This window comes from Hemibagrus wyckioides, linkage group LG09, assembly GCF_019097595.1.
Source record: "Hemibagrus wyckioides isolate EC202008001 linkage group LG09, SWU_Hwy_1.0, whole genome shotgun sequence".
Lineage (NCBI taxonomy): Eukaryota > Metazoa > Chordata > Actinopteri > Siluriformes > Bagridae > Hemibagrus > Hemibagrus wyckioides.
Window position 1 is genome coordinate 21,075,657 of NC_080718.1, and position 25,880 is coordinate 21,101,536.

The 25,880-nt window shown below is 35.9% G+C and overlaps 2 protein-coding genes across 4 annotated transcripts in view; both read right to left on the minus strand.

Moving 5' to 3' along the window:
* The window catches only part of LOC131359437 (peroxidasin homolog), a 58,915-nt gene extending 58,507 nt beyond the window's left edge, over positions 1–408 (minus strand). The window contains exon 1 of the mRNA XM_058399317.1: positions 106–408. Coding sequence (XP_058255300.1) covers positions 106–284 — 179 coding nt within the window. The 5' untranslated portion in view covers positions 285–408. The remainder of the gene's footprint in view (positions 1–105) is intronic.
* A 1,676-nt stretch (positions 409–2,084) lies between these two features.
* myt1lb (myelin transcription factor 1-like, b) overlaps positions 2,085–25,880 on the minus strand; it is a 104,815-nt gene continuing 81,019 nt past the window's right edge. For 2 of the 3 annotated variants that reach the window (XM_058400068.1, XM_058400067.1), the window contains 11 exons: positions 15,190–15,311; positions 14,489–14,551; positions 14,007–14,075; positions 12,100–12,162; positions 11,899–11,982; positions 10,788–11,009; positions 10,567–10,655; positions 9,348–9,451; positions 8,695–8,838; positions 6,470–6,532; positions 2,085–4,847 (listed from right to left, as the gene is read on the minus strand). In XM_058400068.1, the coding sequence (XP_058256051.1) occupies positions 4,707–4,847; positions 6,470–6,532; positions 8,695–8,838; positions 9,348–9,451; positions 10,567–10,655; positions 10,788–11,009; positions 11,899–11,982; positions 12,100–12,162; positions 14,007–14,075; positions 14,489–14,551; positions 15,190–15,311 (1,164 nt within the window). In that variant the 3' untranslated portion in view covers positions 2,085–4,706. The remainder of the gene's footprint in view (positions 4,848–6,469; positions 6,533–8,694; positions 8,839–9,347; positions 9,452–10,566; positions 10,656–10,787; positions 11,010–11,898; positions 11,983–12,099; positions 12,163–14,006; positions 14,076–14,488; positions 14,552–15,189; positions 15,312–25,880) is intronic. The other variant, XM_058400069.1, reaches the window with a different exon arrangement.

Consider the following 25,880-nt stretch of genomic DNA (forward strand, 5'->3'; position numbering starts at 1 on the left):
TCCAGAGGGAGGGGAAAAAGCAAGCAAGCAAGCAAACAAACAAACAAACAAACAACAACAATAGCAAGGTTTAAACCTTTTCTTGAAAATAAGTCGAATACTTACAGGATTGTAGTCTGAGGAGAGACGGTGGGCACCGTTTCCAGATTTAAGTGCATACATCTGACTGTGGTGCGGAAACACAGACAGCGGCTCGGACACGACAGAACCGGAACCGGTGCCAGAACTAACACACCGAGCAGAGGGAAAAAGTACGGCAAGGCTCGGTCCGTCCACAGCGCCATGACCAACTGCTAAACCTCCGGAGCATGAACACACACACACACGGCCCGGTCAGCCTGCTCCTGCCCACTAAACCCTGCAGCGGTTCAGCTTCAGCTGGAAATGCACACACACACACACATACACACACACACACACACATACACACACAACTCCAGTGCTGAGAATCTAGGGCAGTGTTACACATCAGACAGACAGGCGGACCGACCAATCAGAGCGAACACACACACACACACACACACACACACACACACACACACACACACACACACACACACGCGCTACTGTTGATTGGTCGATTCCTGTTTTAAATCCCACCCACTTGGCCAGAGAATACAACCCATACACTCATTAAACTGTATCTAAACGTCTAAAATCTATATCTAAATAATAAATATTACTTACCCCCTTACTTAATGACACTATAATCAGATCTACAATAATTAGGAGGAGAACATCTGTCAGCAGAAGTAGAAAATTACTACATTAAGGTATAATAATAATAATAATAATAATAGTGATAATAGTAATAATAATAATAATAATAATAATTATTATATTAATAATTATAATAATAATAATAATATCTAAATAATCACAAGATTTATTATTATTATTATTATTATTATTATTATCTTTTTTATTTTCTATTTTCTACTTATTTATAATTCATATTAAAATTATTAATTTTCTTTTTTCAGTATAATTTAGCAGCCAAATGTAGTACAGCTGTGCATAAATCTGAAGATGAATCCATGTAGTAGCTGCAAGGTTAAGTAATTAAGTAATTATTGTAGTTTTTGTAAAACGTAAGCAAAAAGTCCTTCATTGGCTACACAATAAAAGTGCTTCTGAGGCTGTAGAAGGTGAAAACATTATCTGGTTTTTCTGTATGCAACTATGTATGTATGTATATGTATTATTATTATTATTATTATTATTATTATTATTATTATTATTATTATTATTGTTGTTGTTGTTGTTGTTGTTATATTACAATTGTTACAACAAGATTTTTGTTTTGTGTGCTTTTTTCTATGATGAAACATATACACCACACAAGGCCTATTCAGTAGGCAGTGTTGCAACCATATAGCTCTAATGTCCCTGGATAGTGCCTGAGTTCAGATTCCTGTTTGTTTGGAGCGCAACATGCTCTCCCTGTATTCATGTGGGTTTCCTCTGGGTTCACCGGTTTTCTCCTGTCTCCCAAACACATAACACATACCAGTGTTAATGAGCGAAAGAATGGTGCACTGGCATTACCTCCAAGATGCGTTCCTTGATTATTTTTGTAGTGTTCATTTAGTGATTCAAGAATAACCCTTAGTGGTGTTTTTTTTTACACAACACTGTGATGAGAGTAACCAGATGATGTGGGTGACTGTGGAATTGTGTAATTCGGTGCATTTATCAATTTAAAAGATGATGAGGTTTATCTCTTAGTCTCTCAGAAGCAGAAAAAGGCCTTTGTGATGGTCCATTTTGTATTTATAAATGAAGTTTTCAATTTGCCACCTTCACAGTTATCAGAATCTTTTAACTTTGGTAGCACTGGAAAAATTTGAGGCTCTGCTGCCCTCTGGTGGACGAAAACCATAACTCTATAATAAATGCATTAACCACGTAAAAAGACTGATTTGAGAGTCCTTTTAAGAAGAAAAGGTTGTGACTAAAATCTTTACCATATGTATACAACCCATTTATGGTTAGCTGTTCACATTGAATGATATGATACAATACTGTGGCAACACAATTTTTCTTTATTTAGAGTAAGATGTGTCAACATCCAGCATGACAAAAGTTGTACAAATTCCACAATTTAAAAATGAAATAAAAGAAACAAACGAACAAAAACCAAACAAAACAAAAAAAAAACCAAACAAAAAAAAAATCACAGCAACTTGTGATCTTACACATTTATAGCAAAATTAAAACGTCAACAAATTCATGCTGTGTTGTACAAAAATAAATCAAACTTCAGTTCCACAGAGAGCACAATAGTTTATACAAAATCCTGTCTTCATCGATGAGTACTCAAATCAACCTCCAAATCAAACGAATTTAAAATAAATAAACTCTGATGAATTCACAATAATTCATATGAAAGTTCAGCATTCTAATATGTGACACCTTTTTTGTTTTTTGTTTTTTTTTTTTTGTTTTATTTTCCCAAGGTAAATAGTCACAGATATATTTTTTTAAAATTATTTGATATCAATGTAGCAACAGTAGATGAGCAGCGTGTTTGTGCTTTAAATCCTTTTTCCATTGTACTGATAACAATAATTTATTCAAAAAAACTGATACTAGCTATTATTCTATTGAAAGCATTACTATATTGGCAAAAAGCTGCAGACACAATGCTGGGATGAAAGGCGTATGCGGTTATGGAGGATGAAGTCCTTAAAAGAGGACAGAGCTGTACAACAGTGGAGATCAGGTGAAAGACGAGCACCTTCGCATTCGCTCCTCAAAAGGCAAAGTATTAACATGGTTGCTACTTAACGAAATGTGAGAGAAACTAGACATACAGTAGGATTGCAACAACCTACATCCGATTTCATCTTCCTGCCCCTTTATACTGAGATTTTCCTCGTTGTATTGTTTTTCTTTTTTTTTTTCTTTTTCTTTTTACATCTTGTCAGATGATTTTGTACAGTGATAGACATAAAGTGCAGCTGGGGATTTGTAATGATTATAGATGATACAAAAAAGAAAAGAAAAGAAAAGAAAAGAAAAGAAAAGAAAAGATACCAAAAAAAAAAAAAAAGTCATACTATTACTGGTAAAGATATTGTCCTCATTTTTATTCAGATTCCCTGCAGTCTCCTTCTGATACAATTGAACATCCTTGACATAATGTGTTCCGATTGTGTGCCGAAGAGACACCTGGAGATTGCACACCACCAGTATTTAGTAATTATATATCTTTAGGACAAGTGCAAATAGTCTACTGGCACATAAGTGGGGACAATGACCCTGTTAGTCCCGCTTCCATAAATTATATTTATATATATTTATTCTACAAAACCCTTCTTTTTCCATTTCCCAAGTACTGCTTTAGTTTATGTAAAACCATCAGAACATGGAAACAAAGGTGTCCCCGTGCAAAGTCATAAATAAAGGAAATGGAATCTCACAAATCACTTGCTTGCCTCTAAATTTAATGTCCAAGTATACTATACCCCCTGTTGAAAAATTTTGTATTACAAGATTTATATAAAAAAATCAATCATTTACATTATAGTAAAAAGTTTCGTTTGTTTCCCCACTAATGCCTACAAACAGGAAATTGCATATAGCCCAACTGTTTTTTTTTTTGTTTGTTTGTTTTCCCTCCCCACAGATTGCTGCTCATCGCCATAAAATGTTGTCAAGTCGTATATTGCTGATATGATGTGAGACTCGTGCTACTGATATATATATATATATATACGGATCAGGCTAAATGAACGCTGACGCTGGGGCGAACCTCTGCTGCCATTACACTAATGCAGATTTAATGACAAAAGCTCTTTACCAACACTAATGTTCATTGCTAAGTTCTGGGAATTCCACCATTAGGTTTCCGTGTCATGATGTTTACAATAGAACTGTGACATACATACATACATACATACATACATCACGTTGATTTCCTTCTGCTGTTTGTTTTCATCAAGTGTTCATTGACCCACAATGCCAATAATAAAACTCCTCGAGCTTAGCTTAAAAATAAAACGCAGTCTGTCCTTCAATCTCCACACCAAATTAAAAAAATCTTTCACCGAGGAGAAAATGGTTTAAAAAGTCGGTATACACTGAGTTCCCAGTTTATTAATTACTAGACCAATGTACCTAATAAACATATATATATATATTTTTTTAAACAAATAGGTACAATGTTCTACAGTAGAATAAACTGGTATAAAAGAGATACACTCAGTGTACCCTTGCATGTCCGTGACGCAGTTGTTTAGTGTTCTCCAACTAAAATCCCTTCTTTTTTTTTTTCTTTTTCTTTAAATCAGCAAGCATTAAAAAAGAATGTATATCCAATATTGTTTGCCTTACTGTTCAGAAATATACACTAAAATGTGCATACATGAGCAGCTAGAAATGTTACATCACACTATGTGAGCTCATATGAAAACGTACAAAATGTGAAATGTTTCCAAAAACTATTTTTGCCATAAGATATTTTTTTTTCAAAGCAAGACCAAAAATAAAGAGAAATTAAACAAAATAAATAAATAAATAAAATAAAATCATGAATTGTAAGCATAATACTTTTTTTTTTTTTTTTTTGAAAAAGAACATATGTGGATATTTAACACTGTCTGCTAAATTACAGCAGCAAACCATGAGGCAATTCAAACCCATTTCTCCTGTTTCCTAATCGTCCCCTTCTTTCCCCCTTTGCTCTGAGGTTTGCTGAGTGGCTAGACTTGGATTCCTTGTACTGCTTGTTTTATATTCTCCAGTAACGCCTTGTTCTCTGGACTCTGGTACTGCTCTTGATTTGTGTACATATCTGTCAGAGTCGTCACGTAGGCGTCAAAGTTCTGTTCGTTTATTGGATCCTGGGAACACACAGAGGAAAGATTATAACAGTAAAGAAGGAGATGATGTGCTTTTACACATTTCAGACACATTACCCAAACTGTCACTGGCTTTATGTGATCACATGAGGAGTGTCACTTGAAGGGAAAAGAGGAATATGTGGAGCGTGAGACTGATAGAAGAGATCATATCAAATGACGGGAAAGGATCTTTATCGGTCTATAGCGATTATCAACAATATGATCGGATGGTTCGAGAGAAATGATGTAAATATGGAGGGCGTGCACACAGATGAAAACTATAAGCAATGTGGCTGCACCACAATATCATGGCAACACTACATCTGTTTTGTCCTTTCACTACTAATGTAATCATACAAGACAAAGAATCCGGATCACAAGGACTGATTTTTTTAGAGGATAATATCTTCATCACTTAAATGTTATAAACCATCTCATTATAGGTTAAGTATATTTTGTCCAGTAGCACTTCCAGCCTGATGTGTGTACTTTTTTTTTTTTACTGTATTGCACTGGTTCTCAAACACTTTTGCAGCCAGGGACCCCTTTAATTGTAAAATGATCCTTTGTCTAACTTCCTACTCAACACATTAGGAATAAGGGGAATGTGTCTATATTTCTTTTTGAGTGATTGAGATTTGGATTAAACCCGAATTGAAGTCAAACTGGTTAATAACTATAAGAACTCAATAATAACAGCTTTGATTATTGTGACGTATGATTGATTTCCGCCACTGTAAAAAAAAAAATTGACAAAAAAAAACTTTAATAAACAAAGAAAATGTATTATAATAATCACACACCTACTGGCTATGTTTTACAAGCCCCTGGGGGTCCCTGGATCCCTCTTTGAGAACCAATTTTATATCTGACTAGAGTATTGGGTAGGTTCATTAAAAATAAATAAATAAATAAATAAATCCAATAAAGTCATGGGGAGATGGAGCTCATTATGCAGGGCTGTAAATGTCGGCTGTTCAGGTTACGTCTTTAAACATCAAATGAATCAGTCAGTGAAAGTAAGCATGGACAAAAAAAATGCAAAATGAATAATATACAGTAACGATAATATATCATGATTTTGGAGACCAATATCTATACCTAGCGATGATATGAAATGACTCATGATTCATCAGATGACTCACGATTCACCAAGTGATTCATGATTCATTGGATGGTTCACAATTCATCAAATGATTCATAATTCATTAAATGACTCATGATTCATCAAATAATTTACAAAAATGATCCGTGATCAAGCAAGTCACGGTTTATCAAATGTTTCAATAATTACGCATGTGTACATGGGCTTGTCCATCTAGTAACTAGCAAATCCATGTATTTGGAGCAGTAATTGGAACACTACATGTACGTAGACAGCTGAGAACTAAGCTCATTTACTTCTTTTACACTTACTTGTGCGAACCACTGTACCAAATCATGTTCCATTTACCACAACAATGTACATGAATTAAATTAGCTATTAGCACTATAAACATTATTTCTGTTTTTAAAAAAAACAAACAAACATGCAAAGTGTTTTGAAGAGATTAGACAGTATGGAAAGGATGAACGAAACAAAAGAAGAGGAGAGGAGTAGACTGTGAAAATGATTTCCTTACTCGCTGATGCAACTGTAAACAGCTGTTATTTCTAATCGGAGGCTCTTTGTGTAGCGGCGGTTTCTAGAGAGGAAGGCAGAGATCTATTAGCCTACTGTATCCAGCATGCACATCTTCCATCCCTGTGGGCTTTCCCCATTTCTGCATATCATAGCTGATCCAGAAATTAGACTGACAAACCCAGACCTCATCACATTCTACCAGTCGTTAAGTTCAAGGGCCACAAACCAGTTTTTCTTATTCTTATTGTTGATGTTTTCGAATAGACAAATAGTGTTGACAGATTTAACGAATTAAACATGACAAAGTCTTAAGAAAACCTGACCAGTTAATCTACAAAATAGTAAACACATTTATGAATATCCTAAACACACAAATACTCTATTAGATAACTTACAAATGTTTCTAATGGCATGTCTAACTCGTATGTTTATTGTACTGCCATGATATCTGTTCATGAAATGGATTAAACGTCATTCTTAGCTGTCAATTTACTTCTCCTTATGTAAAGGTCTGAAAAAAAAAAATAGCAAAATGAATGCTATGGAAGAAAGCTGAAAGAAAGCTGGCTTTCGTGATGTTTTCTAAATCGGTAAACTAAAATGTATACATACAGTATTTGCATTGCAAATAATAGTTTAGCACTGCATGTGACATGTGAAGTAGTCAGGATAATTAATCTGTCATCTCATGTGGAATACCTGCACGTAGGTTTTGACGTGTCACTGACAGAAATTATTATCAAATGGTAAGAGATTAGTAAGAGTAACTTTTATTCATTGTGTTACTTGTGGTGTGTTGCAAATATTTTGTGACTGTGTTCCTGTAACAGAGTTGTGTTGTGGGAAATGTACGGTGGCTGAGAAGTGCGAAACAAAATAACAAATCCCTAAACAATATAACAAATCCGAAAACAAAATAACAAAAACAAAACAACAAATCAGAACATAAAATAACAAACCCAAAAACATAACAAATCCATAAACAAAATAACAAACCCAAAAACAAAACAACAAATCCGAAAACACAATAACAAATCTGAAAACACAACAACAATTTAGACAAAGCGGAAAAGGTAAAGTAGGTATACTTTAAGAATGGAATTCTTGCCGCTGATTGGAAGAGACATCTGTCACTCAAGATATTCAAGAAGTAGGAATTGTGTATCTAACTTTATTTCTTGTATATTTATAGAGTTCTGCGTTCACTTTAAACCATTTTTTATTTAATTCTAAGAAAATTACAATCTTATATATTTAAATTTATAAGAAAATTAATATTCATTCAACGCTACTTTGAGGAAGGACGTTCATATGCCATGATTTTGGATATACTGATAGCGTGTCATGGCATTAAGAGCAGTTTGCGATATCTAAAAACACACCAATAGAACGCAGGTATGTTTCAAAGACAAAATTATTCCAGATTAAATGATATAAGGAATGCTATAAGAGCAGAGCTGCGTTCATACACACACCAATCAACTTTCTACTGCAGCCAGCCGTAGTATATCTTGAGTGACAGGTGTCTCGTCCAATCAGCGGTAAGAATTCCACTCGCAAGCTATAGCTACCTTTTCCAGGTTGTCTGAATTGTCACAATTGTGTTTTTGGATTTGTTATTTCCTTTTTTTGATGTTATTTTGTTTTGCACCTCTCTAATTAATGATTAGATTTTAAGGTAAAGTGCAGTTACAGTGAGCTAGAAGAGATGGGTGAAGGGAGGTGTAGAGAGGTTTTATTAGTGTTGAAATCTGAAACACACTTTTATCTTGTTGTGGAGGACACTTTACTGTCTCTTACTTCACAATCATAATTGCATTATTCTCACAAAACATCACATCTGTGTTGTGTCTTGTCAGTGTATATGTACTCTATATGTTATTGAAATAGATAGATAATAATGCTTGTTGTTTTGTTTAGTCATTTAACACTTAGCAATTTCTGCCAGTGACCCTTTTCATCAATCCATACGGATCATGCCGATTGGCCCCCTGTCCCTTTTCATATCGCTGAAACACTCGTTCAGTGAGGTCACATCTCGTGAGTGCTATTACACTGGTAATGTACAGTACATTATAAAGCAGTTGCATCGGAACATTGCATGCAGAGTCAAGTGTTGCCTGAAGCCACAGAGAGCTATGATCTGAAAATCAACAAGCGGCAGCGCAATACTCTTTGCTTTCCATAACTTGCCCGCTATCCGTTCTCGATGGTGGCCCTTACCATATGAGGGAGCTGGATATTAGCTAAACTGTTAATCAGTGACTGGCTGAGGTTGGCCAGCTCATGCAGGAGAGATTCATTTTGCTGTTCAATCACCTTGTTTTCTTCCTCTATTGACTTCAGATTAGACTCCATGGTTGTAATCTGGGGGGAAGGATAATGATTGGAGCTGTTAGTTATGGATTTATAGGTCAGCTATACAGCTATATATTATTTCTCAGAAATAACATAACACAACACAACTCAACACAACTCAACACAACATAACACAACACAACACAACACAACAACACAACACAACACAACACAACACAACACAACACAACACAACACAACTCAACACAACAACACAACATAACACAACACAACACAACTCAACACAAGAAATTGCATCTAGTGTACATTATGATGGTGATGATTGTAATGATGATGATGATTAATAGTAGTAGTGTACATGATGATGATGATGATGATGATGATGATGATATTGATTATTATTATTATTATTATTATTATTATTAGTAGTAGTAGTAGTAGTAGTAGTAGTAGTAGTAATATTAGTATAAAATGTACAATAGGATGATGATGATGATTATTGTAGTAGTAGTAGTGTACATGATGATAATGATGATGATGATGATGTGATTATTTACCTGTGTTCTAAGTTTGATCATATCTGCCTCCACTTGTGAATTGGATTCATTTAAATCTTTGATTTCTTCATCCAGCTGTTTAATGTCCTCATCATTGTGCAAACCTACAAAAATGAAAATGACATGTTAAAATAAAGTGCATAAAATCTATAAAATATCCTCTAATAACCTCTAATCTCTAACTGTGTAACCTGTCAAGTCACCCATTTGCTAGTTATATATATATAAAAAAAAAATAAAGAGCTGCCTTCGACATCTTTCATTTTTTGTAACTGTTATGGAGTCATTAATATTGACCTTTTAACAGGATACTTGATTTCCTCGGTGTGTTATGGTTGCTGGTCCAGCATCTCTTGTCTATTTATTATAAAATGTAGTAAATGTGTTCTCTGGGTTGGTTTCCATATGTCAGTATCACTTACTCCTTTCTCTTTGGCAGGTTTGGAGACATACTTTGACACGTACATCAAAATGTTTGAAAGTTCACACTGCAGTTCAGTTCAAAGCTGCCTTTAAGCACTGATTTTATAATGTGTATAACTCAACAGAACGAACCTCTGTGTAATTTTTCTTTAATTTCTGCATTCATCTAGTGACTACATGAATGAAGAAATTAAAGAAAAATGACACAGAGGTTCGTTCTGTTGAGTTATACATATATATATATTTTATTTTTGTAGATTCTAGTGTGTACAGTTCAGTGCTTTTATAATCACATCTCCTCTATTTGTACTTGTGTAAATGGTTACTAAGAACATTCTACACCAATTAGGCATAACATTATGAATTATGAATATTGTGTTGGTCCACCTTTTGCTGCCAAAACAGCCCTTACCCATCAAGGCATGGACTCCACTAGATCCCTCAAGGTGTGCTGTATAGTACTTAAAGGACTTAAAGGATACTTTTGATAGATACTGACCACTGCAGACCGGGAACACCCCACAAGAGCTGCAGTTTTGGAGATGCTCTGATCCAGTCATCTAGCCATCACAATTTGGCCCTTTGTCAAACTCGCTCAAATCCTTACACTTGTCCATTTTTTCTGCTTCTAACACATCAACTTTGAGGAGAAAATGTTCACTTGCTGCCTAATATATCCCACCCACTAACAGGTGCCATGATGAGGAGATAATCAGTGTTATTCACTTCACCTCTCAGTGCTCATAATGTTATGCCTGATTGATGTATACTGCGGTAGAATGAAACAACACTTTACCATTGCTTGGCCTTTTTATTGTAAGCATCTCCACTCCTGACAGTCTGGCCTTCTTCATAGCAGATGAAGCACGTGGACAACCTGACAGACTAAAAGACATAAAAAAAACACAGTTGCACTGGATCCTTGATCAACAAGTTGTAATTTAATTTAATATTATTTATTGTCTTGCTTGGATTTGTTGTGATATATTTTTTCTTATAAATATAAGAAAGTCCCACCTTCGATGGGTTAAAAAGCTGCCACTGACATGACCTGAGCCGTCACAGCCTGGAGTGGGACAGGACATGCCGTCTGTCTTCCCAGCCTTCCACGTGAACTGTGTGCCGTTCATGTAGCAGTCCTTCTGCCGCTTGGCAGCCAGGGGGCAACCTGACGCACTGCGGTGAGACGCGTACTTCCCTGTCACGTGCCCCTGGCCATCACAACCAGGAACAGGACACCTGGAAACACCAGAACAGCTCCTGTTATAAATACATCCTTCAGTTTTCCTTTCAGAGTTGACAGATTCTGATTAGAAGTGGTTACTAAATAAGAATAAACAAATTTGGGGAACTAAAGCTAACTAAACCTGTATGTGACTCTCCAGTGTCAGCTTCTTTAGCTGAGAATCGTAGGATCCTTGCTTTGAAAATGTCACAAATATACAACACTATTAGAGTATACTGTATATTTAGGGAAAAAATGTAATCTTAAGGAATCTTTGGATTGTGCAAAAATAATGAAATCTCCTACATTCTCAATCGTTGAGTTCAATTCCGATTGAGTATGGAATTGGAGAAATGACTCATTTAGGGATTGACTCTCTGCCCCATTTGCCACATCTTGTTTATTGGTTTCAATATTCTGTTCCAAAAAAGTAAGCAATTCTTAACTTTTATCCGCTGTGTTGATTTTGTTAGTGACAAGAAAACTATTTGTCCTTTAATTAGCCTGACATACTGTATGAGAGCCAATTAGGCAAAACCATCTGATTCACTCATTCATTCTTTCTTTCCAAAACTGTCCTCAGTCCCGAGAACGCTTCAGCACAGTCATCTAGGAGTCCCAACACTCCTTTGCTTTTTGTTCCCGACCCCTTTCCATCTGCACTCAAATTTGACAAAATGGTTTCCGCTGAAGTGCAAGTTCTTCAAATAATATTACACTTTCTGAACTATTCATGTTCTTGAAAATTTGGATGTCCAGAAAGTTTCTTTACTTTCTGATCCAGGGAAATGTTCCAGAAATAAAATGGATGCTGATATGAAATTATTGACTACAAACCCTCTACAAATGTAGACAATTTGAATTCAACTTGCTCTTGAAGCTTTTCGGTTTGGAAGACCATACCTGATTGGTTCCTGGTCCTCCTTGTCCTCTTTGCTGTGGGTAATCTTTATTCCACTCTTGCGAGCCCGTGGACATCCTGACAAACTGGACCAAAAAGGCGATAAAGGAAAAATTCCAGCATGTTGTTTATAAAAAAATCGATTTGTGTAAAAGAGATGAATCAATAAATTGCTGCATGAAAAGCAAAATATTCAACTCTACCTTCTGTGGGAGGCGTAATTTCCAGTGATATGTCCCGAGCCATCGCAGCCCGGAGTCGGGCACCTGGGACAGAAATACATGCTGTTACTGCCCAACGTTAGAAGAAGCCAGAAACCCTGAGTAATTGGTGTTGTTTTCAATTATCACACACTTGATAACACTTGCCCTTCATTACAAACAGAAGATTAGATGTAGAATTAGTGCAGCTTATCTCTGCATCTGGTTATCTGTTCAGGTGAATAATGAAAGCAACATGAACTGCTGCTGCTGCTGCTGCCAAAAATAAAATAAAAAAACTAAACTAAAACTAGAGCACAACTACCTCGTCGATCTTGTGCGGAGATCACTGCTTATTCAATATAAGCAGAAGAATTACGTACTGCCCACACTCTTATTTGAAATAAAAAGCTCGATCTTATAACCTGATCCACACTATCTCTAATCAATACATACTTGTTGGAAGCTAAATCGTTAAATCTACTATACAGACTGGCATTACCACCAAGCCAGAGACAAGGAAAATGAATGAATCTTTTCATTAGATTAAGAAACAAATCAATTCTAATTTGATTAGATCTAATTTTTTGGGGTGAGTTTCCAGCTGTTTTGTGTAGTAGAGAAGTACAAGTTGTAGTGTGGTTATTACGACTTAATATAACATAATACCTCTGTATAAACACAATATGTAAAATATCACCATTTTCCTATTCTATTAACCTAATCGTTTGTTACTTCAGGATATATTGTCCTTCATCTTCTTCTTTCAAATTCACAAAACCTCTTAATAACCGGTTATTTCAAGATATATCGTCCTTTCAACTTAAAATCTAGGTATATATCCATAATATGTTCTTATTTTGACTTATCTTGAGTGAATAACATATTTCAGCATATCAGGTCAATGTTTATTACCTAGTTATTACCTTGTGATTTTAATATATATGGCGCTTACTTACTATCTGAGCAGCATAGAGGATAAAACATAATGAGTTATAAACATGTTGAATAACAGTTCAAGTATTAATGTATTTCTAACACTTTTTACATTGTTAGAATTATTCAGGAAAATGCATGACTTTATTATTTATATTTATTATCGATCTTTTGGGGCATTATGAATTGTTTATGAAATGCAAGATACAGTATGTTACATAACGTGTTCATAAAACTTTTTAACAGCAATACCAGAGGCCAATAAACAGGGAATATTTTATGAAATTAAATAAATTAATCGATTACTCCAGAGACAGATACTGCACTGTATTATTCTATTATTCAATGTTCTATAATACAAATATTAATTCTTGAGTTAATAATGAATTATATATTATAAAAATAATTAATGTATACTAGAGCTGAATTTCTTTGGTATAAATGTGTGGTTTTTTTTTTTTTAAATCACGCACTCTTGTTGTATATTCTATAGAATAAATGTAAAAAAAATAAATGAAAAATAAAATGTAATTATATATTTTATAAAATATACTATATAATTTTCAGACATATTTTTGTTAAAATCATTTTTTTTCCCCTAATGTGTTTAATATAATGCTTCATGAATGCACTGTAACATGTTATAAATATTTATTGGTTATTACACTAATGGCCTTATTATTCTTATAGGTTAATACTTAATAAATTATTCAAATCTTGTGATAGGTTGAGGAATGTTAAAGATTATTATTAAATAATAATATAATGAGAAATTATGTGATATTACACTGACGTATTGTGATCCTCTGTGACAAAAATAACTTGAGATCAAATAACAAGATCTCAAGTTAACATATCAGATTATAAACATTATAAATAATGAGTTCACAAGTTGAAACAATGAAATATTGAACAGAAATGATGACATACAGAAGCATTTCCAGAGTTTAGGTTTCTCCTGAAAGGAAACTTACTTGAGTTCTTGTGAATTCGTAGCCATCATACTCCGAATGCTTTTATCGGCTAAAGGACAACCTGAAAGACTGAAAGATTTTAAAAGCGAATGTTAGCTTAGCATAAACGGGGCTTATGAAAAGCAGCTGACACAGAACAAACACACAAACAACGTAACCAAAACAAAACAAAACAAAAAAAAAAACACCTCACAGAAACTGTAAATGCAGAAAAGCCATGGTGCAAGTGCAGGGGAAATCAGATCTACACAATGTTAACCCTCTGAATAGATTAGTGTCCGATGCTTACTACACCCATTTTTGCATTACTGACTTTCTTTCTGTAACATTTGCGTTATTTAGATGTCAAGAGGTCAGATACTCAAAGGGTTAACGTTAATGTGGGTATGTACTGTGCTAGGTACTGTTAGACAGCATAGTTGAGGTAAGCTGAAAACAATAAATTCATAGGACGAATCCACCATGAGAAAATAAAATCACACCTTCTATGCGAGGCGTAATTACCGGTTACGTGACCACTTCCATCACACCCTGGAGTTGGGCATCTGTCTCCAGAAAAAAGTACATAGAATCAAATCCCAAAAGTCCAGAACAAACAAAGAAAACAAAAAGGGAAACAAGATTCGTGTGCAGAGAATACACTTCATTTTGGTTGAATATCCCACACAACACCATCATAAGCATTACATCTGCAGCCGTTAGCATGATATTTCATATTCACTGTGATGCCAGTGTCATGTTTGACATCATTCCTGAATAACGTTGTAAGGCTTATGAGCGTGTTACGTAGTGGTAACGCTATAAAAGGGATAGATCAAATGAAGTGTTGCTTTGAGTCTCATTTTGTTTTGCCATTGATCATAGTTCATTGTTTCCAGTTTAGCTTCACTGTCTCTCAAGACCATCCTAAGGAAGAGCTGCAACATGAACAGGTAGAATGAGAATGATGTTCAATTACGATAAAGCATCAGAAAAGAAAAGCACAGAGATATGCTAAACTAAAGCACTCCAGCTGAAAGGGTGCTGTCGCATTATGTGGCATGCGGCTATGCTGAAGGCTGATCGCTCTAAGCGGGGCAACACAACAGAAAAGAAAGGAGGAGAGACAGAAAAGAATCAGTCGAGAGGAGAAGAGGGTGAAGCGCAAGAGTGACCAGCGACATCACTTCCTCATTGGCCTTACGTTATCAGGTCCTTTTTGCTCTCTTTGCAAGGGGCGAATTTTGGCTTGGGGCTCGGGATGGCGACGTCTGTGGCATATGAAGTGTCCTCTAATATGTCCTGGAAGGGATCGAGATCATCGGACTGTAAAATAAAAATAAATCAAGAAAGAAGAAAAAGGTCAAAATGGAAAGTGTAATTACACATACATCAGATTTCTTTAAGTATGCGTACGAGGAAGTGAAATATTTTGAAGTCAGAATTTGTAAAATAGGCAGATCTTGAAATAGAAATGTATGTGTGTGTGTGTGTGTGTGTGTGTGGCTGACTTCTGTTCATCTCCCACAGTTATCAGTGTGTGCTGCTAGCATGGTGGCTCTGGCACACAACACCATCTGCCAAGTGTCTTTAGAAGGGACAAAGGAACTTAAATGTCACACACACACTCACACACAAACACACACACACAAACATAAACACACACACACACACATTCCCCCCCCACACACACACACACAGACTTATGCACACACACACAAACACTTGTGCACACACACACACACACACACACACACACATTCACCCACACACGCATGTGCACACACACACACACACACACACATACAACCACCCACACACACACATACAACCACCCACACACACACACACACACTCAAATGCACACAACAAACATGCTAGAAGCACACTGTGGGAAATGAACAGAAGTCAGCCAGACACATACACACACACACACACACTCAAATGAAAACAACAAACACACACTCGCGCACACACACACACACACACTTGCAAAAATACATAGCATCAGTCAGGTGCAGTATTTAGACAGAGCATTTGCTGCTGCACAGTGTTCCATATTGTGCTCACAGAAAATACAGTCTCAATAACAGAACAACTTCTTTTGCTGTGCATATTTCTATAATACAGACATAAAGTGTGTAATAAAGTGTGTAATAAATCTCTGCTAGAGGCTACAAGAACGTTCGCTAATAAAACACATAAAAATGAAGCAGTAGAAGAATTTAACTGCTGTGTGGCTTAGTGTAAACTCTCATGACCCCTTGACATCCACTCGACCATCCATATCTAAAAATCTTTCTCTGATTTATTTTAAATCCTGAAGTTACCTCCCTCCTAATTCACAGCAGATGCTAAACAACATGACTTAAGATCAAATACAGAATATTTACATTGCAATGCACTTGTTTTTTTCCCCCTTGTGCCACTAAACCTTTTACAATTTTTTTCTATCTATTAAGCTTCATGTCAATTTTAAAAAGTGACAAAAATAAAATAGGAACAAAAGTCAAACCAGGAATAACCACAAAGAACATTTTCAGAGTTGCATACGAAGAAAAACATCAAAATCTTGCCGAGAATGAGCTGAGCTGAGTGAAGAGAAACAGGAAAGGACACTGCAAAAAACTATATCTTAGCTAGGAGAAATATTTTGAATATAATTACACTTTTATAGTATTTCCTATAATAGAATTAAAATAAACAAAACATACGATTATTATACGTATTTCTAGACATGTTGTGCTCATTTTTTAAGTTTGAAATATTCTGGTTCCATTGGCAGATAATTTTTTTAAAGGTTTATTTTTTTATTTAAACCTTTAAATTATTTTATTTTATTTTATTTTATTTTATTTTATTTTATTTTATTTATTTCTATAAAGTTTCACCAGAATTATCTTCCAGGAACACAAGAAAATCCAGAAAAATCTTGAGTAATGAGTAAAGGGATCTAAGAACAGAGAGCAGATCTATCTATCTATCTATCTATCTATCTATCTATCTATCTATCTATCTATCTATCTATCTGTCGGTCTGTCTATCTATCTATCTATCTATCTATCTATCTATCTATCTATCTATCTATCTATCTATCTGTCTGTCTGTCTGTCTGTCTGTCTATCTATCTATCTATCTATCTATCTATCTATCTATCTATCTATCTATCTATCTATCTATCTATCTATCTAACTGTTTGTTGTCTATCTATCTATCTATCTATCTATCTATCTATCTATCTATCTATCTATCTATCTGTCTGTCTGTCTGTCTGTCTGTCTGTCTGTCTATCTATCTATCTATCTATCTATCTATCTATCTATCTATCTATCTATCGGTCTGTCTGTCTGTCTGTCTGTCTGTCTGTCTGTCTGTCTATCTATCTATCTATCTATCTATCTATCTATCTATCTATCTATCTATCTATCGGTCTGTCTGTCTGTCTGTCTGTCTGTCTGTCTGTCTGTCTATCTATCTATCTATCTATCTATCTATCTATCTATCTATCTATCTATCTATCGGTCTGTCTGTCTGTCTGTCTGTCTGTCTATCTATCTATCTATCTATCTATCTATCTATCTATCTATCTATCTATTTATTTGTTGTAATGTTATAACAGGAACTACTATATAAATAGGACTGTATGCCAGATAATGCTTCTAAATTCTTTATAATTTGTAATAATCTCATAATAACTTGTGATTATTCAAGAAAGTTTTGCTTGCTGAGATATCGTTTTTGTAGTGAAGTCAGCAATCAGTAATCGTGTGAGATTGATATAATGTCTGGGATGGATTTGGATGTGACGTTATAGCCATGGTTATGAGTTTAAAAAAAAATCATAGCTTCCTTCATCTTTTGCACTGCATTAAACAGTTCGAGTTTCTGCCATCAGTGTAAAAAATCAGCACACATCATTTGTGGTGATTTAATGGTAATCAAGCAGTCAGGCTGATCTTCTGAGCATCTGCACATGTGCAGGCAATCACAGGTGCTTCCACCCGACACCCACCCCTACCCTACACACACACACACACACACACACACACAAATGCACTGAAAACCAAGAGTCTCTTACTTAGAAAGCACAGCAGCGTTCCACAAAGCCAATTTGTATGCAAATAACAAAAGCTCAATTGGCTGTTGAACTGCACCAGTCAATCAATGACTCCACGGAAACGTGACGGAGAGGAAGTGAGAACGAATCTGTCGATTGTGCTGCATTAGGGAGATGTGAGGATGTTTTTAGCAATCGGCTTTGAAAGGCTCAGGAGGGAATGAAGTAGCGGTTGAACAGTAATGGATGAAAAAAGTTTTCTTCTCTTTTAAGAACAGCGTAATATGTAGAAGAGCACAAATGTGTGGCAAAAGGGCAGATTTTTGGTATTGTTGAGAGAACACGCTATATTTGTGATTATCTTTTTTATATCAGAATATCCATGGAACTGCCGTCAACAGCTATAATCTGTCATAGAGTTACACTAGATGGCAGTGTGGTGAAATCAGAAAGTGTGTGTGTGTGTGTGTGTTTTCACTCATGTTTTTCTATCTTGTCCCGACAACAGTAGAATATCTGACAATTCTGACCTTATGGGAACATTTGGCTGGTGCCCATGTGAAAAATTGCATCTTTTAATTAAAATTAAACAAAGCAAACAAACAAAGCAAACAAACTGAAAAAGCCAAAAATGTTTTTGGTGACTGAGGATTAGGTTAGGGTTAGATTTAGGAGTAGGTCTTGCATTCATTTGCTGCATTATATATCACTGGAAGGTGCTTACGTGCAAAGTAAGACAAATAATATTATAGAATAGTCTCAAAAATCCTGACAATCACCAGGTTCTCTTAAAATACAGTTTTCATTAAAACAAATCAAATTAAATTAACTAAAAAAGTCTAAGTATTGCCTTCTGGGAACTGAGGTTGGGGTTAATTCCTTCCTCCATCTCTCCATTCCTTCCTGTCCTTCCTTTCTTTTCTTTTCCTTTCCTTCCTTCCTTCCTTCCTTCCTTCCTCTTCGCTTCATTCCTTCCTTCCTCCCTCCCTCCCTCCATACCCTACCCCCCCTCCCTCTTTTCCTTCCTTCCTTTCTGTTTCTCTCTTTTCTCTCCTTTCCTTCCTTCCTTCCTTCCTTCCTTCCTTCCTGTTTCTCTCTTTTCTCTCCTTTCCTTCATTCCTTCCTCTCTTCTTTTCTTCCTCTTCATTCTTCCTTCCCTTCCTTCCTTCCTTCCTTCCTTCCCTTTCTTCCTTTCCTTCCTCTTCCTTCCTTCCTTCCTTCCTTCCTTCCTTCCTTCCTCCCTCCCTCCCTCCCACCCACCCTTCCTTCCTTCCTTCCCTTTCTATTGCCTTTCCTTTTCTTCCTCTTAGTTTCTTCCTTTCTTCATCTCCATTCCATCCTTCCTTCTTTCTTTCCTCTTCCTTCCTTCCTTCCTTCCTTCCTTCCTTCCTTCCTTCCTTCCTTCCTTCCTTCCTTCCTTCCTTCTTTCCTTCCTCTTCATTCTTTCCTCCCTCCCACCCTTCCTTCCTTCCCTTTCTATTGCCTTTCCTTTCCTTTTCTTCCTCTTAGTTTCTTCCTTTCTTCATCTCCATTCCATCCTTCCTTCCTTCCTTCATTCATTTCCATTCTTTTCTCTTTCCTTTCCTTTCCTTTCCTTTCCTTTCCTTTCCTTTCCTTTCCCTCCTTCCCTCTTGCTCTGACAGTTCCTCACCCTCAGCTACATCACTCACATTCATAATTAGCCTCAATGTTTAATCTGGACTCACACAATCATTATTTTTGTGTTTTCTTGCAATATTGTCAAATAAATATAGTTGGCTCTACTTTCTAAAATATAAATAAACTAGTAGTCCACTGCATTTAAACCATTGCAGCTCTGATGGCAGTAACTGAAATGCATGAACGAGTGCTGTAAACGAAGTTAATATTAATAAAAATGGTCTTTTTTTCAGAGAGGTTTATATCCGAAATGAATGTAACATTTCTGCTGGCACCAATTTTTTTTAAAAATTGCTTTAATTCCTATGAAGTCATGATACCTACCTTTAGTCTCAACTATGTAAACCTTTCTGGATGCTTCCTACAACAACGAATAGGGCACTTCCTATTCATATCTGTATTTGTAGTTATTTTGAATATTATTGTTAATGTTCGATACATTTTTTTGCCATATTTTCCTCGACTTTAGTCCCGCCCTCTAGTGGAATCCTACGACACAACAGCTACCAGCACCAGAACATGAAGCGAGCATGAAGGCTAACCTACGCTTCCACACAGGACACATGAAGCCTTTACATCTTTTTAAACTCACACAAGGTCACAGGCAGGCTGAAGATACTCAGAGGAGAGCATTAACTGTCCTTTTATTAACTGTCAACAGTGGAAAGAGGAATGTCATCCTTCCTAACTGGAGAGCCAGGGAGCAGGACCAATTATACTCTCCTGCACTCGTGAGGATTTGATCTTGTGATCTCCAGACGACTGGGTGAATGCTGCAATTGTTCACTGAAAATCACTAAGAGCTGCAAGTGTAAGTCAGACATGATGCCTGTGAAGGAGTGAACATTATTTCACCTCATATTGTTGGAACTGTTAAACATGGCACACTGGGATTTGTTAGATTTGTGTCAAATACTTTTGATTTATTTGCAAATGAACTGGAGGAATAATCAAAAAGCCGTGATTGTATATGCAGTGGAGTATTAAATATAATTTAAGTAGATTAAAGAGTCTGAAGAATGCTTTAATTGCCACATTGAGATGCGTATGGTGTTAGTTTTTAGCGATGTGTTCAGGATGGGAAAATAGTCGGGATGTGTCGCATTTGAAAAAAAATTGTTTCTTGGTGAAAATAAATGACCACCCGACAGCTTCGTAGTCGCTCGGTTGCCCAGTGACTAAAGAGTCAGGAATTCGGTCTAAATTTGGTGTAAGTACCACATGATAACCTCAGGGACTTGAGGCTGAAGCATTTATTCTGAATGTATTGCAGATTATTCAAATGACTAAACACAGTTTTCTAACAATAAATAAGTAAATAAATAAATAAATATACTATCTGCATAAATGCTGTGCACCAAGTACCCATAACCGATGTCTGCGCTTAGATTTAAACCTCTAGTAGGTGTGGCCTTTCTTCCTGAGACGAGGAGCAAGGAGGAAGAACAGAAGAGATAAGAGGATCCGGTACGGGACATTTTTGAAGAGAAAAAACAGGAAATAGAGAAAGGGAAAGGCGAGAAGATGAAAGGTTGTCGGACTAGAGGTGATGGGGGGAAAAAAGATGACAGTGAAAGAGCAAGAGCAAGGATTTTGGACAGAGGCAGGAGAGACATGTAGAGAGAGATAGAATAGACAGGGAGGTATCTCTATTTTTGTTTCCTTTCTTTTCTTTTCAGTGCATCTTCGATTTTACAAAACCATAAAATACTACAGCTTCCAACATCTCTGCTTTTTTTGTTTCAGTAGGTGTGCATGTATATGTCATTACTAATATGATGAATTTTAAAGGGTAGCTCTAATACATCTATCTATCTATCTATCTATCTATCTATCTATCTATCTATCTATCTATCTATCTATCTATCTATCTATCTATCTATCTATCTATCTATCTATCTATCTATCTATCTATAAAATAATTTTTAAATGTTATTTTCACAGAAAATCTTAATTATATTCAGGTTATAAATTTCCACTGCATACACAAGGTTAGGTGAGACAAAATATTTAATCTGTGTAGTGGAAATGATAATGGAAACATTACAGAGATGGGTGAAAATGAAGCTGAAGACAGAGGTGTTAGATGGAAGTGTAGTGGAGTATGAAATATAGCAACAACAAAAAAATGCTGTAAAATAAAAAAAAAAATCTCCATATATCTCCTTTTATATCCATACATAATACATAAATAAATATTATGTATGGTATACTGGATATTACTCTATAAAGAATTGTTTTATAGAGAAACTGATGCCTGTACAGGTATGTAAGAAGTGTAATGTCTAAATGATCATGCATTAGTTGCATGTAAGTGTTTTTGACTGTGAGACTAAGATGTAAAGACACAGAGTGCTGAAGGATGGAAGGAAGGAAGGAAGGAAGGAAGGGAGGGAGGAAGGAAGGAAGGAAGGAAGGAAGGAAAGGAAAGGAAAGGAAAGGAAAAGAAAAGAAAAGAAAAGAAAAGAAAGAAAGAAAGAAAGAAAGAAAGAAAGGAAAGGAAAGGAAAGGAAAGGAAAGGAAAGGAAAGGAAAGGAAAAGAAAGAAAGAAAGAAAGAAAGAAAGAAAGAAAGAAAGAAAGAAAGAAAGAAAGAAAGAAAGAAAGAAAGAAAGAAAGGAAAGGAAAGGAAAAGAAAGGAAGTAAAGGAAGTAAAGGAAGTAAAGGGAAGGGAAGGGAAGGGAAGGAAAGGAAAGGAAAGGAAAGGAAAGGAAAGGAAAGGAAAGGAAAGGAAGGAAGGAAGGAAGGAAAGAAAAGAAAAAGGAAAGGAAAGGAAATATAAGATTGCATACATTTCTTTACTGGCATTTAAATCGGCACTCTGTATTGTAAAGAGCAGACAATACCAGCTGAATTTGAAAATGAAATCTGTAATGATAAATGTATGAAACCTGACATATGTGTGAGAAACGTAATGCTATCAGCAGCCTATGTGCTGTGAGTTAAACTGTGTTTTAGTGCAATCTAAACACAAGAGAAACATTTAAAGCTTGCCATACTGCCGTCCACAGGTTTGCTGTTTATATGAAAAATATATAATGTGATAAGATTTGGAGTTTAGTCCTGTCAGCACTTTGAGATCAGCAGATAGGGATTTCATTGGGAATAATGTTGAGCAAAAGGAACAGATATGCTGTAAGTTGGCTACTTTTTCTGTCTGTTTCTCACCAAGCTCCCTGCTGCTATCTCTCTCTCTCTCTCTCTCTCTCTCTCTATCTCTCTCCCCCACTGAGCACTCCACAGTATTCTCTCCCTCTCCTGCTCTCTGTCTATTTCTATCTAATTCCATCTTTCACTAGCTACACTACAGCAGTTCCCTCTGGCTCTTTCTGTCCATATGTTTTTCTTTAATTCCTGCCTCTCTGTGAGAAACCACATATGAGATAGAGTACAAATCTAAAAAATATATAGATATATACAAAAGATAAATAAAGCCAGTTAAACAGATAAATGAGAAACCACCTAGAATATGTGACCTATGTGGTTTTTTTAGTAAGGATCATGCATTATGTTTGGATGCATGCAGTATGTGTCTCTGCTAAGAAACATGAAATAATTCTGCATCTGATATCATGAGCAGTGGGCTGGGATTGGAGATGTGAAGTCTGCCTAGAATATCCTTTTCTCCCTCGGTCCACGTGGCCTGAGATGACCCTGACCTGCATCACCATGGGAACTGACCAGCACAGAACAAGACATAGGAAGAAAGAGGTCATTTCTCACCATCACACTTTTCTGGTCCTATTTTCCACCAGACAATTACAGACAGAGAAACCAGACAGTGCAGAATGATGCTTCGATGTCTGTCTTAAAAACAAAATGCTCCATAAAATGATCATATTATCATTCTCAATACAAAAATTTGGTGATTTTCTTTCCTTGCTGGCATGATTCATGAAAAAAGATTCACAGTGGGAGGATCCTTAGAACTAAAGTTAATCAGGCGTTGAAGAAGACACTTGATGACCTTCTTGAGAAAGATGTCCAGTTGCATAGATGGTGAGTCAAATTCTGTACCAGATGGTCTCTCCCAAACTTGATTTATTAAAAGTAACATCAACCCTATCCTTACAGTAACATTAAATAGCTGGCATTCACTTCTAACACTAATTAACTATTCTGATTTTAATGTATGTATGAAGGTATGTGAGCTGCTACTCTTCATAACTCTCGATCCTGATAGCTTGATCAGATTGCTACACTTTTTTTTTTCTTCAGATAATACAAACAAAGAACGCAACACAACAAGTTCAAATAATCAATATCAATACATTAAGTAAGGAATAATAAAGAAGGTAAAATAAATAAATTCATGACAGCTTGGTGTGATACCATCAGACATGAAGCATTACCACCCTGAAGGAATGATTCTCCTAAAAGAGTGCAGTCCAAACTAGCCTTTTATGTCACAGAGATTTTTCAACATTTACAATTATTATTAACACACACACACACACACACACACACACAAACAATGCAACTTGTTACTCATGTTACTGAGAAAACTGGCAAAAGGTAGACAGTCCTTCATCCTGAAGACTCTCCCATGTCAGGAGTCTTACTTCACCAAACCAACAAGTATAGAATTTCCTTTCTTAAATAAGTTTCCAAAATCATATTATTAGATTATGTAGCGCCATCCATCATACAAGTCCCACTGAATAAGCGTTCCTTATGTATTAATGCACTAATGTTAACCTGTGATTTGAAGTGAAGTGAAACTGCTGTCAAATCAGATTCAAGAATTCAACAATACTATGGTGTAACAAATAATAATAGCTGATCCTGCCAATTAAGGTTTATAGACAGGCGGTCTTACTATAAAGATAACTGACATTAAATAGAAAATGCTATGTATATCAATATTAATTTGCAGATATCTTTCTTTTTAGATGCATTAAGTGGAAATACATATACATATACAGTAGATATATGAATCTATACACCCCCTTTATCCACCTTTCATGCGATATAGCAACCAGCAATAACCTGCTTGTGTAAGTGAATACACCCCTTAACTAATAATTAATTAACACACTTTTTTCTTGTAAAACAGTACTTTGACTCTTTGGTCTACCAACACATCTTGTTTTAAAAAATGTACTTCAATCTTTCTTGCAGAAAATGCCCCAGATCTATTAAATTGTGAAGGAATCTCTTGTGCCCAGTCTGCTTTATGTCATTCCACAGGTTTTCAATAAGATTTAGATCTGGGCTCTGACTGGGCCATTCCAAAAAAAAAAAAAAAAACCCCTCACTGATCTTCCTTTTTCTGAAGCCATTCCTTTGCTGACTTGGATTTGTGCTTTGGCTTGTTATCAGGCTGGAAGGTGATTTATTTCTTCATCTTCAACTGTCTAAAAGAGGCCTGGTGCCCAAAAACAAGGAGCTTGATTCTCAAAGATGATGCTTGATTCTCTCTATCTTGACCTTGAGCCCCAGTCCCAGATGAAGGAAAGCAGCCCTTTCGGATGATGCTGCCACCACCATGCTTCACTCTGGGGTGATAGGATCTTTTAGAATTATGGCAAAATATTTCTACCCTGATAACATTAGACTATAACACATTTTGTCTTTCATGCCATTTTAGAAAGATGTCCTGTCCTTGATATCATCACTATGGTACTTAATTTTTGCCAATTGATTATGATGGTCTTCACGGTGTTCCATTATGGTATCTGGTTATTTAGAAATCATCACCCCATTTGCTGATCAATACCTTTTGACAATAAGATGCCCATGGTAGCTTAAGTGGTTAAGGCTCTGGATTGTTGATTGAGGAAAGATTGGGGTTCATGCCCCAGTGCTGCCAAGCTGCCACTGTTGGGCCTTGAGCAAGGCCCTTAACCCTCTGCTCCAGGGGCTCTTCATCATGACTGAACCTGCACTCTGACCCCAACCCTCCAAGGATGGGATATGCGAAGAAAGAATTTCACTGCGCAGTAATGTGTATGTGACAAATAGTGATTACTGAACTTAATCCTGTCCAGATCTTGTAAGTTCTTTGTAAGTCATAGTTTCAACAGTTGGATGAAACCAAGAAAATCAGACAGAAAATGTTGATCTTGATTTGGGGTTCATCAGAGTCAGTGATTAATAGATCAGGTCACATTCCCCAGGATAAAAGGTTTGTGCACAGCTATACAAGCATGTACATTTAAGTTTTGTTTCTGTTTGTTGT